Source organism: Scardinius erythrophthalmus, assembly GCF_964197995.2.
Source record: "Scardinius erythrophthalmus genome assembly, chromosome: 23".
In the NCBI taxonomy this organism is placed as follows: Eukaryota; Metazoa; Chordata; class Actinopteri; order Cypriniformes; family Leuciscidae; genus Scardinius; species Scardinius erythrophthalmus.
In genome coordinates this window covers 23,226,207-23,238,967 of record NC_138243.1, presented here as the reverse complement: position 1 = coordinate 23,238,967, position 12,761 = coordinate 23,226,207, and the positions used below count along the sequence as shown (strand labels likewise).

The 12,761-nt window shown below is 38.0% G+C and overlaps 1 protein-coding gene across 2 annotated transcripts in view; it reads left to right on the top strand.

The window, feature by feature from the left end:
- The window catches only part of sez6a (seizure related 6 homolog a), a 64,362-nt gene extending 53,083 nt beyond the window's left edge, over positions 1-11,279 (top strand). Inside the window, exons 6-15 of one of the 2 annotated variants that reach the window (XM_081353816.1) lie at positions 465-603; positions 3,577-3,773; positions 4,037-4,231; positions 4,996-5,187; positions 5,314-5,508; positions 7,606-7,641; positions 9,142-9,250; positions 9,334-9,433; positions 11,105-11,122; positions 11,219-11,279. In XM_081353816.1, the coding sequence (XP_081209942.1) occupies positions 465-603; positions 3,577-3,773; positions 4,037-4,231; positions 4,996-5,187; positions 5,314-5,508; positions 7,606-7,641; positions 9,142-9,250; positions 9,334-9,433; positions 11,105-11,122; positions 11,219-11,263 (1,226 nt within the window). In that variant the 3' untranslated portion in view covers positions 11,264-11,279. Of the gene's footprint in view, positions 1-464; positions 604-3,576; positions 3,774-4,036; positions 4,232-4,995; positions 5,188-5,313; positions 5,509-7,605; positions 7,642-9,141; positions 9,251-9,333; positions 10,494-11,104; positions 11,123-11,218 lie in introns of those variants that run through there. The other variant, XM_081353817.1, reaches the window with a different exon arrangement.
- The last annotated feature ends 1,482 nt before the right edge of the window (positions 11,280-12,761 follow it).

The window sequence follows — 12,761 nt, the reverse complement described above, 5'->3', positions numbered from 1 at the left end:
AAATGTTGTTTGTATCTTTTTTTTGCGAAGAAGAAAGAAAGTCATACAGGTTTGAAAACATGTCAGAGGCAATGGATGCAGCGTCTGCATTAATGGTACATTTGTTAAAATAAATGATTTGTACTTTTCATTTACAAGTGCAACTTACAAGACTAAGCTGCATGTACAAAATCCATAGCATTGTACAAATATGATAGAATATATAATGGTTCAACTTCCATTAACAAAAAAAAGAATCAATTAGAAAACATAAAATAGCAAAAACACACCCAATGCACATTCTTTATTCATCATTTTGTAGATTTAGAGTTCAAAAATATTGTTGAATTTTATGTAGAAAAGGTACATCGCCATTTTGCTCCAACCAAAGTGATTTTAACACATCTGATGTCATTATTATGACTTCTTATTTTTCAAATACTAACTTCCCAGGAGGACTTCAATGCATCATTTTTGTTTTACAGCGGTGTGCAGTGGAGAAATAACAGATTCGGCAGGTGTGGTGCTTTCTCCCAACTGGCCTGAAGCGTACGACAAAGGTCAGGACTGTATCTGGGGTCTACATGTGGAAGAGGACAAGAGATTTATGCTGGATGTCCTGGTGTGAGTATCTGAACCTAGGGATAGATGGTTATGTTTTAGGACTGGCTTTGTGTGTGTGGTTTTTTTCCTCTAATGAGAATGCTTTCACTTCTCTATTAGCATTTGGTACTGTTCACCACCTTCCAATTACAGAGGAACAGTGTGTGTAATGACAGATGAGTAATTGATTTAGCACAGACATGGAGGCCACCCACGGACTCATTAACACAGAGCACTAATGGGCCAGCATCATACAGGTGCCAGGCTGAACACCTGGACAGGGATCAAACCTGCACATGCTACTACAAGACAGTGGAGCTTCTTCAATATCTTAGTGACTGATTATGGGATGTGCACTTTACATCTTTCAAAAGTAGCATAGACAACATCAAGGCAATCATTTTTAATAGAGCTTTAACAGAAAACCACAGATATTGGTGGGTTTTGGGAGTTTGGAGTTGTGTGGGTGGGTATTAGGATAGCATGGGTTGGTTTTTTGCAAAGTATTGGTAAGTTTGAAGTAATATGGTTGGGTTTTGGGCAGCTCTCGGTTGAGGTTTGTGGTGTATGAGTGGGGGTAGTATGGATTATTTTTAGTGGTGTAGGTAGGTTTTGTGGTGGTATGAAATGGTTTTGGGTGGTATAGAGTGCATTAGTGCCTACCCCCTTTTTCATCTGCACTGGTTCTGGAAGTATTTTTTCATTCATTTTTCACATAGGGATCTTTGTTAAAGAGTTATAAGCCATGAACCAAGACAATCAGCTACAAAGTTAATCACAACACTACGGACTTTGATTTGAAGCAAGAAAAAGTATTTGAAAATCGGACAAAAATACAAAGGTACAAGGCCATGTATTTAATGCTTTTAGTGAGGGAAAGAACTACAATGAACATTGCAAACAGCATAATCAAATTAAAAACAATGGAGAAGCTAAATAATATAAAAAAAATGTATTATGATTATATCTAAAAACAATATATTGTAAGTTTATTGCAAAATATGCATATATACTTATATATATATTTATATATATATATATATATATATATATATATATATATATATATATATATATATATATATATATATATATATATGAGCATTTAAGTATTTTGAGAGCATAGAGAGATCGACTTGAATGGGAGTGGGTGGAGCTAACAAGATCTTTTGCCGCTTGTTGCTTTTTTCGACTGATTGGTGTAATTTTCTGTACAGCATCATGGGTAATGTAGTTTTTCACCCAGAATTCCACTGTTAAACACGATTATTTTACAAATAAGCTTAAATAATATGGGCAGACGGCTTCAGCAGAAGCAAATACCATCAACGATTAACAACCTCGTAGCTCGAAGTAGGTCTGTCTTTAAAGGGTTGCTGTTCAAAATCAATTTCCCTATGGAGTTTTTACTTCTGAAACCCGACTAATCCATTCTATATAGGTTTGCAGTGAAATGAGTTTGTTTTGTGGAGTTATTGGTGGTTTTTGCGGTGGTTCAATTGGGGATTAGGGTTGGTATAAATTGGTTTTTGGTGGTATGGGTAGATTTGGAGTGATATTGGTGGGTTTTGTGGAGTTATTGGTGGGTTTTTGAGATGGTACGAGTGGGTATTAGGGTGGTATGAATTGGTTTTGGATGGTATAGGAAGGCTTAGAGTGATATAGGTAGGTTTTGTGGACTTATTTGTGGCAGTATTGGTAGGTTTGGGATGGCATGGTTAAGTTTTAGGATGTATTGGTATAGAGGAAGTTTATCTGTGATTGGTGGGTTTGGCTTGAGCTCAAGAGATTGCTTTGTCAGGATGACACAAGAGACCCCTGATTTGGAAAGCCTGTGAAATTTCAAAACCAACAAACTAAATTTTATTTATAATATTAAGAAGAAGTAAAATTAACAAACTTTTCGATTGTTCTGACATTCTCCCCTTTGTACTTCCAAAGAGACCAATGGTCCACCAGTCATCAAGTGTTCCTGAGGCTGAGTGTGACACACTATCTCTGAACCCAGAGCCTCTGTGTCCCAACATGCGTCATTAGCTCAGCTTTACTGGTTTCTGCTCAACAGCATCTTCCAAACTTACTCTCTAAACACACACACACAGACCTGGGTGAATAGTCTTAACAATGAGCCTGTTTGTTGGAAGAAGGGGACAAAACATCTCAGTCCATCTCAGCTGATCATCAGGATGTGTATATCCTTCTTAATTTATAACTCTGCATTGTACCCCTGGTTTTTCTTTCAGGCTGTGAGTGTGAATATTAACACAGCTCATCTGTGACCTTCCCAAACAACAGAACCCGAAGGGCTGACAGCTGTGTGGCGGCCCTGAGGGTTCTGCCTCTCTGCTTTCCAACATTAAACGAAATAAATCTCATTACTTTGCGAAATGTCACTTCCCCACTGTAGAGGTAAATGCAGCCTCCCAATAGATGGAGGAATCTAAACATTGGCCTTAATTGCCATTTAGCATGACAGAATGGAAAACATGATTGATTCTCAGCAAGGATACTGTTGTGTAAAAATATGCCTAGGCTGTGTAATTTGTTTTTCCCTTGCATTACTCATGTTAGTTCAGGAATGAAGATGAATTGCAGAATGACGTCAACAAACCATCTGGGGGAAAATGTGGCTGGTCAAGTGACAGCTTCTTATGTTAGGATGGCAGCATTCTTCTTATTTAAAGGGATAGTTCACCAAAAATGTATTTACAGTCCTTTTGCTTTAAACCAGTATGATTTTGTTTTGTGGAATACAAATTAAACAGCAAATAAATAGCATATTTAGCATTCATTTTAATTGCAACTGTAGGTTATTTAACAGATGAAATTATATGATTTTATATTATATTATTTCTATAAAATAATATTAATGAATTATATGTTAATGTAAAATTATGGTGGGAGGAGTTTGTCAAAACAATGAGCTACGAATTATCACAAACTATAGACCTGTGCTACATTAATGGTGTGCATTCATGTGTGTTGTTTTATTAGTCTTCATCTGGGGAAGAATGACCTGCTGACCTTTTATGATGGTGATGACCTCACAGCCAACATCTTGGGCCAGTACAGTGGTTTCCTCCCTCGATTCAGACTCTACACCTCTATGGCTGACGTGACCATCCAGTTTCAATCTGATCCAGCCTCCAATGTCTACGGATACAACAATGGCTTTGTAGTGCATTTCTTTGGTAAGTGTATATTAGTTGCAGTTACAGGAATGCTAAATTAATATGTCTGTTCATCTAGTGCTTGTATTCTCCTAAATGAATCATGATTGGAAAGTGATGGTCCCCCAGTGTCTGGTGCCAACCTGCTTGGCACTGGCAGTGGCCATTACTGGCAAGGACTGAGATGGGCAACTGTTTTCTCAGCAGTTTCATTAACATGTAAAACTTAATGGTAAAAATAGAAAAATCATGCCTCTTTTCTCCTTCTACTAATCAAATACTAGAAGTGCCACGTAACGACACATGCGCAGAGCTGCCAGAAATCCTTAATGGCTGGAAGAGCACATCTCATCCTGACCTGACCCATGGAACCGTTATTACCTACCAGTGTTACCCAGGCTTCCGTCTGCAGGGCTCAGAGATCCTGATGTGCCAGTGGGATCTGACATGGAGTGGAGACGTTCCCCTCTGTGAAAAAAGTACTAAGAGCTAACGTCACACTTAAAGGTCACACCAGATCATTAGTGCTTAAGTCACTCAGGGAAAACTTAATTAACTTGGTGTTAATGACTGCACAGGTTTAAAGCTAGGTCTGTTGCCACCTGCTGGTGATTTAAGGTTACTACATATAGTAGCTAAACAGTGAGCACCCTATCAGTAGATGCAGTCAGTTAACTGGCAGGTACCTGTGTGGGTTTAGCAATGGTGATTTGTTGTTTTGGAGAATATTTGATCATAATCAAATTTCCAAGTAGAAACAGTGAAAAACTGCAATAAGAGAAATTTATATTTTATTATATTTTAAATAATTCCCATTAAAACTTCCTCAATATAATGATGTGGCCACAACATATGCGCATATCCCTTATATATAAAGGATTAATAAAAAAAATGTATGTAATATATATACGTGTGTGTGTGTGTGTGTGTGTGTGTGTGTGTGTGTGTGTGTGTGTGTGTGTGTATAAGGAAGACTTTTATATAATTTATGTGTATATATATATACATATATATATTTCTAATTAATATTTATTTTTATTTTTAATACATTATTATTATTCAATTTCATGCAATAAAAATGGTTTTGCACAAAACATTTCAGTTACAATATATACTTCTCTAACTGGTTTTCTTATTCGCTTATCTTCACAATTCTTTGTTTGCCTGTTTTGTGGAAATGTTCACACTTTTGTGTTGTGATTTTTCATTTTCCTATGTGTTTTTATTTGTGATATTTGCCTAGTTATGTCATGTGAGGATCCGGGACTAGTGGACAACAGCCGCAGACTGGTGACCGGCTCTCGGTACGCTGTGGGCTCGTCTGTGGAGTACATCTGCAACAAAGGATACTCACTTTCTGGCCCTGGAGTGCTCACATGCTACAGCAGAGAAACCGCAGACCCAAAGTGGAGTGAAAAACTGCCTAAATGTGTCCGTAAGTATCGGTCAGCAGTTCTGACTTCAGTTCTTACGCTCTACTGCTATCTAGTGGATTTCAGGATCACTGCGTTCCAGCATGTACAATGCATTCCAGCAGACTGATCTGTGTTTTTTTCTTTAGCTGAGAGATATGAACCCTGCAGTAACCCCGGCGCTCCCTCCACGGCCATCCAGAGTTCGGAGAAAGCTTTCTTCCAGGCAGGAGAGACTCTGAGCTTCACCTGTCGTTCAGGTTATGTGCTTCAGGGTGAAGCCACTATCCACTGCGTCCCGGGACATCCCTCTCAGTGGAGCGGTGCGCCTCCTATGTGCAGAGGTAGGAACTGCACTCTTAATGTCCTCATCGTGACTCACATCTTATATGACAGGGGTTTTCAAACTTTTTGTGTGTGTGGACCACTATTTGTAATCAAGAATTTTCGCGGACCACCTCATAATACACATAATAAAATATGTCTACACAGAGTCCTACCTGAATTAATCTGCACCTCTAAATAGGCTTACTAGCTCTAAAACTATCATTGGTCATCACATCAGTACAACAGGCTTGTTAAAAGAAAGTTTACTGCACACAACGGTTGCCACATATTTAATTTATTTATTTACTCAAGCGCCCGAGGGCATAATCAGGTTCATTTGAACAACAGGCTTATTTCCATAGCAATGGAGTATGAAATCTATACAGTAATAAGAACACTGGAATATAGTCAACATTTCAAAACCTTTGGTGATTTTAGGGGATTATTAATCTTCAGAATTTTACAACTCCTCAAAAAGTACCTAGGCTTGAGTTTGTCCACTTAAGAGCACATCCGCAAAACATTTCAGAAACGCGAGATCAAGAAACTAACTGGAAATTAAAATAATAACAGGCCTTATTCATTCCATTTATAAACATTTCGTTTCATATAAACTGCCTATGCCTAACTGTGCGTTCACACCGGACGCGAGCGCGTCAAATTCAAAAAGGGATCATATGTCAAAATCGCGCCTGCCCCGTCTAGTGATACGCTTGACCACTTTGTATCAATTCCCGCGTCAAAACAAAAGTTTGAAGCGAAATTTCGTCCGGTGTGAACGCACCATTAAAGGATATGCGTGTGATGTGATAATGAGATAATATTTGCCTCTGCCCTTTTCCAGTGTTGCCAGATTGGAACGGTGATTTCCAGCCCAAAAGCTCACCAAAACCCGCCCACTACAAGAAAAAACCGCCCAAAATTTTACTGCCAAAATAATATGATATAATTTCATTACCATGTCATTCAAGGTTGATAAGCACAATTTGTATCTCCTTAAAACAAATAACAATGATAAAAAAAAATAAAAAAAAAAATAAAAAAATCCAGGAAAACAGATCAAAACGGCAATAATTAAGGAGAATTAGCCAATATGACTAAAATGTCCAGATGGACACTGTCAAAACGGCAATCAAGAAATGAACCGATGACTTTAACCCTCGGAAGTACACATTGCAGAACATAACGCAGAATTTAGCAGTCAAAACTGATTCATCGTTGATTCAAACCTTTTTCAGCAGGTGTCAGGGGCGAGTATAGTGCAGTCTGGACGGTGTAAAGTTGCCGATGTCTGGTACGGTTAGGCTAGTGTGCACATGACCATGGACATAACTGTGCTCTCCTCTCAGAGTTATAGTCACCATCGATATATCCCACCACGTGTACATTTTTAGATTTGCTCACTATCTCACTCTTTACTGTGTACATACAACTTAGTAGAGGCATTAGCCATCACTTGAATATACAGCTACAACTTATCGCGCTCAATCGCATCTGCCTGCTGATCGCTGATTGGCTAAAAGTGCGTGCTCGTCGGTGATGTCAACACCAATGCCAGCTGACTCTGCATGGGCGTGTGTGTACAGTAATGTCATGATGACTGATTTTATGGACTACATGCACACTTTATTTTAGTTTTTTAACCAATTAGACTTTAAAATGTAGATGTTTGAAAACCGCCGAACTGATACCAAACCAGCCCAAATTTTGTCCACCCGCCCAAACCCTTTTTAACCCGCCCAATCTGGCAACACTGCCCTTTTCTCTTCAGAGAACCTGTTGCTATCCACCGAACCAATGTTGTGGTTCTAACGGCACAAACTTGAATGTCACGGCCGAACACCACTAGGCTTTTTTAGTAATCACACAATAACTTGACAATTTAATTAAAATGTTACATCAATATAGGCCTACATATTCTTTTTACTTTTTTTATGTGAATTTCCTGGTAAAATGAAGGTAAAAAAAATATTATTTTATATTTCATTTTGCCTTTCCACGGACCACCTGCAGTACCCTCACGGACCACTAGTGGTCCGCGGACCACAGTTTGGGAATCGCTGTTATATGACATCGCTTCAAGTGTCTCAGAAGCTGTTTCTGGTGTTTTTCAGATTCTTCGAGAAACATTGAGGAACACAGGCTGAAGGGTAATACTATTTTAGCATTATCAAAACACTTTACAAACACGGCTTAGATTAAGCAGGGATTAGGCTTTAGTTCAATTAGGCATTTAAGTAGCTTTTATGAATGTGCTTTAGAAAAAAAACATTACTGATGTACACTCACCTAAAGAATTATTAGGAACACCTGTTAAATTTCTCATTAATGCAATTATCTAATCAACCAATCACATGGCAGTTGCTTCAATGCATTTAGGGGTGTGGTCCTGGTCAAGACAATCTCATGAACTCCAAACTGAATGTCAGAATGGGAAAGAAAGGTGATTTAAGCAATTTTGAGCGTGGCATGGTTGTTGGTGCCAGACGGGCCGGTCTGAGTATTTCACAATCTGCTCAGTTACTGGGATTTTCACGCACAACCATTTCTAGGGTTTACAAAGAATGGTGTGAAAAGGGAAAAACATCCAGTATGCGGCAGTCCTGTGGGCGAAAATGCCTTGTTGATGCGAGAGGTCAGAGGAGAATGGGCCAACTGATTCAAGCTGATAGAAGAGCAACTTTGACTGAAATAACCACTCGTTACAACCGAGGTATGCAGCAAAGCATTTGTGAAGCCACAACACGCACAACCTTGAGGCGGATGGGCTACAACAGCAGAAGACCCCACCGGGTACCACTCATCTCCACTACAAATAGGAAAAAGAGGCTACAATTTGCACGAGCTCACCAAAATTGGACAGTTGAAGACTGGAAAAATGTTGCCTGGTCTGATGAGTCTCGATTTCTGTTGAGACATTCAGATGGTAGAGTCAGGATTTGGCGTAAACAGAATGAAAACATGGATCCATCATGCCTTGTTCCCACTGTGCAGGCTGGTGGTGGTGGTGTAATGGTGTGGGGGATGTTTTCTTGGCACACTTTAGGCCCCTTAGTGCCAATCGGGCATCGTTTAAATGCCACGGCCTACCTGAGCATTGTTTCTGACCATGTCCATCCCTTTATGACCACCATGTACCCATCCTCTGATGGCTACTTCCAGCAGGATAATGCACCATGTCACAAAGCTCGAATCATTTCAAATTGGTTTCTTGAACATGACAATGAGCTCACTGTACTAAAATGGCCCCCACAGTCACCAGATCTCAACCCAATAGAGCATCTTTGGGATGTGGTGGAACGGGAGCTTCGTGCCCTGGATGTGCATCCCACAAATCTCCATCAACTGCAAGATGCTATCCTATCAATATGGGCCAACATTTCTAAAGAATGCTTTCAGCACCTTGTTGAATCAATGCCAAGTAGAATTAAGGCAGTTCTGAAGGCGAAAGGGGGTCAAACACAGTATAAGTATGGTGTTCCTAATAATCCTTTAGGTGAGTGTACATCTTGAGACAAAACAATAGCACTGACAGGTTTTAAGATATATCAGTGCAAGTTGTTTTCAGCTAAAACATGACCCTGATGCCTTGTCTGTGAAACCGGGGGATTATTTTTAAAAAAATGTTCTGTAACATGTCCACATTATAGCTGCTGATTCAGAGTTTGATGTGGAGGGGGTCAACATTGCCATCGCAGTTCTGATTCCTGTTGCAGTGGTGCTGATGCTCCTCTTGGTCTTTTTCCTCTGCATTTCAATGTAAGTTCCAAGGGCAGGGAAAATGACATGGTGCCTATTGTTTTGGGGTTTGTTTTTCCACTAATAAAGTTGTGACTCTGCAGAGTTCAAAGCAAGACCATCCAGCTCCCTGGGCCGTCTTCTCCGCCGTACGACAACATGACTGAAGAATCTGCTTTTGACAACCCCGTGTATGAGACGGGAGTAAGTATGGATGCCATGAACCTCAGAGACGTGGGATCTCACAACACCATCGTCCTGTCCTGATCAACCCTGCCATTCCATCATTCCACCTGTCATCTATTACTTTGACCTGATCCGCAGAACAAATAAAAGGAATCTGAACAGTTATATGGCTAAACAGCAAACAGAGACATATCATTTTATTTTAAAGGCCAGTATTTATAGCAGTATCAGTACCATGTAATGGCGCTACTTAAGAACTTAGGACCAGATACAGTATATCATAAAACTATCTTCATGATTTAATGAGCTTGTTGCATAAACAAAACGTTTCTCGGGGACTCTTAATACATTTTTATCTTTATGTTTTTTCTAATAACATTTTAACATTTTCAAAGAAGTTCAAAAATGCTGCTGTATATTCATAACATACACATGAAAGAGTAAGAATAAATGCAATTCAGTGGAGAAGGAAAGACTCTGGGTCCCTTCACAAACATGAACACATTCATTTTAGATATAAAAAAACATTTAGGCTTGAAGCCATGGGTCATGGGTAGTTAAATCTCAGCAGATGGTGTGTGTGTGTGTGTGTGTGTGTGTGTGTGTGTGTGTGTGTGTCTCAGTTTACACTCTACATGTTCTCTAATTAGACGTTCTGATACTGGTTAATACCTCATATTAACCAAAAATGCATCTCCTAATCATACAGCATCCAGGATTATGTCATTCACTGTTATCTTCTGAATGTGAAAAGTTCAGACCAAATTCCATTTGAATGATTGTGTAATTATTAATGTTTAGTTAAATTATATTACCTTTACTTGATTGGATTGTTTCATGACTCTCACGGGACTTATTTTTTTATGTTTTATGTTAACGTCATTCATCATTTTTGTGTTTCATGTTTTCATGTTTCCTTTCTTTTGATTCAAATAAGGATACTAATGAAGCTCTTGAATTTGCTAAGTTGTGCATTAATGCATTATACATACATAAACATGTCTGAGTTCAAAAGTGTATGGTCTGTAACATTGTTTTAATAAATTATTTTCAGCAAGGATGCATTAAATTGATCAGTAAAGACATTTACGTAAAGTTTTCTGTTTCAAATAAATGTTGTTTTTTCACTTTCTATTCGTCAAAGAATCCTAAAAAATGCATAAGGATTTCCAAAAAATATTAAACACTAAACAGCACAATTGTTTTCAACATTGATAATAATACTGTTACATTGGAATTTTTATATAGTTAAAATTTAATAAAAATAATAGTAAAACATTCATAATAATAATAATAAATGTTTCTTGAGCTGCAAATCAGAATATTAGAATGATTTCTGAAGGATCATGTGGCTGGAGAAATTATGCTGAAAATTCAGCTTTGCCATTACAGGAATAAATCATATTTTAAAAAAATATATATTTAAACAGAAGAGTTTTTAAAATCATAAACAATATTTCAAAAATATTTAAAAATTCTTACTGACCCTAGACTTTTGAACGGTAGTGTAATTAAAGATGTAAGCTATTCTAGGATATATGACTTCCAAAGCTTTGTATTTTTTTATTGAAATGCATTTTATTTGTCTTAAATATAACTTGGATCACCAGTTGTATTTAAGGGGGCTCTGAATAAAGACAAAGAGAAACCACTGTACTGTTCTGAAATCTTATTTGTTTATCTTTTCAGGATGCAAGGCAATACGAGGTGTGTATGTAAAATCCATCTGTCTTTTTTGGCATCTCTCCTCTTTTTCTGCTGGGCTCCTGTAAATGTATTTTTTTTTTTCTCTCTCTCTCTAAGACTTCTGCCTGCACTATGGTGGACAATAGGGTGTTATTTCTGTAGCACATTAGAGCCTGAGGTTTGTGTTGTACTTTTTTATTTGTCCGGTAAAACATCCCAAGGCTCACAACTTGAGATTGGACTATTTCAGAGTGCACCAAGAAGGTTCCATGGTTTCACATTAAGGAACAAGAGAGATGGAAACTGTTTTCTCCCACATGCAGCAAACCTGTAAGACTGAGAGTGTGAAGGTGGGAGAGAAGCTTGAGATCCAGTGTTGCTTCAGTTGCACTAGTGATGGTGATAAAGCCATTTCTCTATGTATAACACACTGTCTCTGCATGGGGGCTTATTTGCAGAACACTTTGTAAATAAACTGTCCAAAACTATAGTGTGATGTTGTGCTTATTATGCATTGTGTGTAGCCATGAAACTTTTATTTGACCAAGACAACAGTTATTTATTTAACAGCATCTATATACTATATAAAATTATAGAACATATATTCTATTATAATATACTTTGAATATATATAAATACATATGAATATTAACTTATCTAAATATTTCATATATATAGGATATATCTAATAACACATATATAACCATTAATGAATGAATTCACCGCCATTGTTCAGTGCTCACTGATGATTTTATAGCTAGTCATAAAAAATAAAATAAAATAATCTCTTCCGTTACGCGCATTGGTTCGTGTTACGTCGGCGACGAAACAGTCCAATCAGAGGCCAGAGAATTCCCTCACAATACAAAGAAGCTCGAACACGTAAACAAACCGGATAAAAGCATCTGCTTTCTAACCCTCACTGGTTGAGGAACTGAACAAGCTCCTCACATCCACACAAAAAAAAGATATACTGGAGATTCCCACAATGACCCCATCGACGGAAAGGCTTTATAAACGGAGGAAAAGAGCAAGATGGCTCCACTGTTGACGGGTAGTGATGCCTGACCGCGAACGAATCATTGTCTTGAACCGGCTCTTTTTAAAGATCCGTTCGAACCGATTCGCAAAGCGTTTGTAAAACACTCGAATGTAAACAACGCACAGTTCACCCAAAAGTTGAACCGCTGTCATAATTTTCTCACCCCCATGTTGATTTTAGATGCATGACTTTATTTGTTCTGTTATGAAAGAATAATGGCAGAATGGCAGATTTAGTCACCATTCACTTTCATTGTAAAGAAGGAAAATGCAAATTAATGGCGGTGACTGAGGCAGTCTTTGCCTAACATTCTGGGTGAGAAAATGATTTAAATTTTTATTTGTGGGATGACTATCACTTGTTAGAGAAAACGTTGGTTATAAAATTGTGATGTGTGTGGCATGACCATAAACAATGCAATAAGTCATAAACGACAGTATTTAAAATGTTTTATAAAAGACTTATTTAAATATTGAATAGTACATAAATGTTAAACACGTATTAGATAATAAATGTCAGTGATGGCAAACCAGTGAATTGATTCTACTGCACCGGTTCACCAAAACGAACCGATTCTCTAAACGAATTGGATTCCCAACTCAACAAACTGGCTCACGC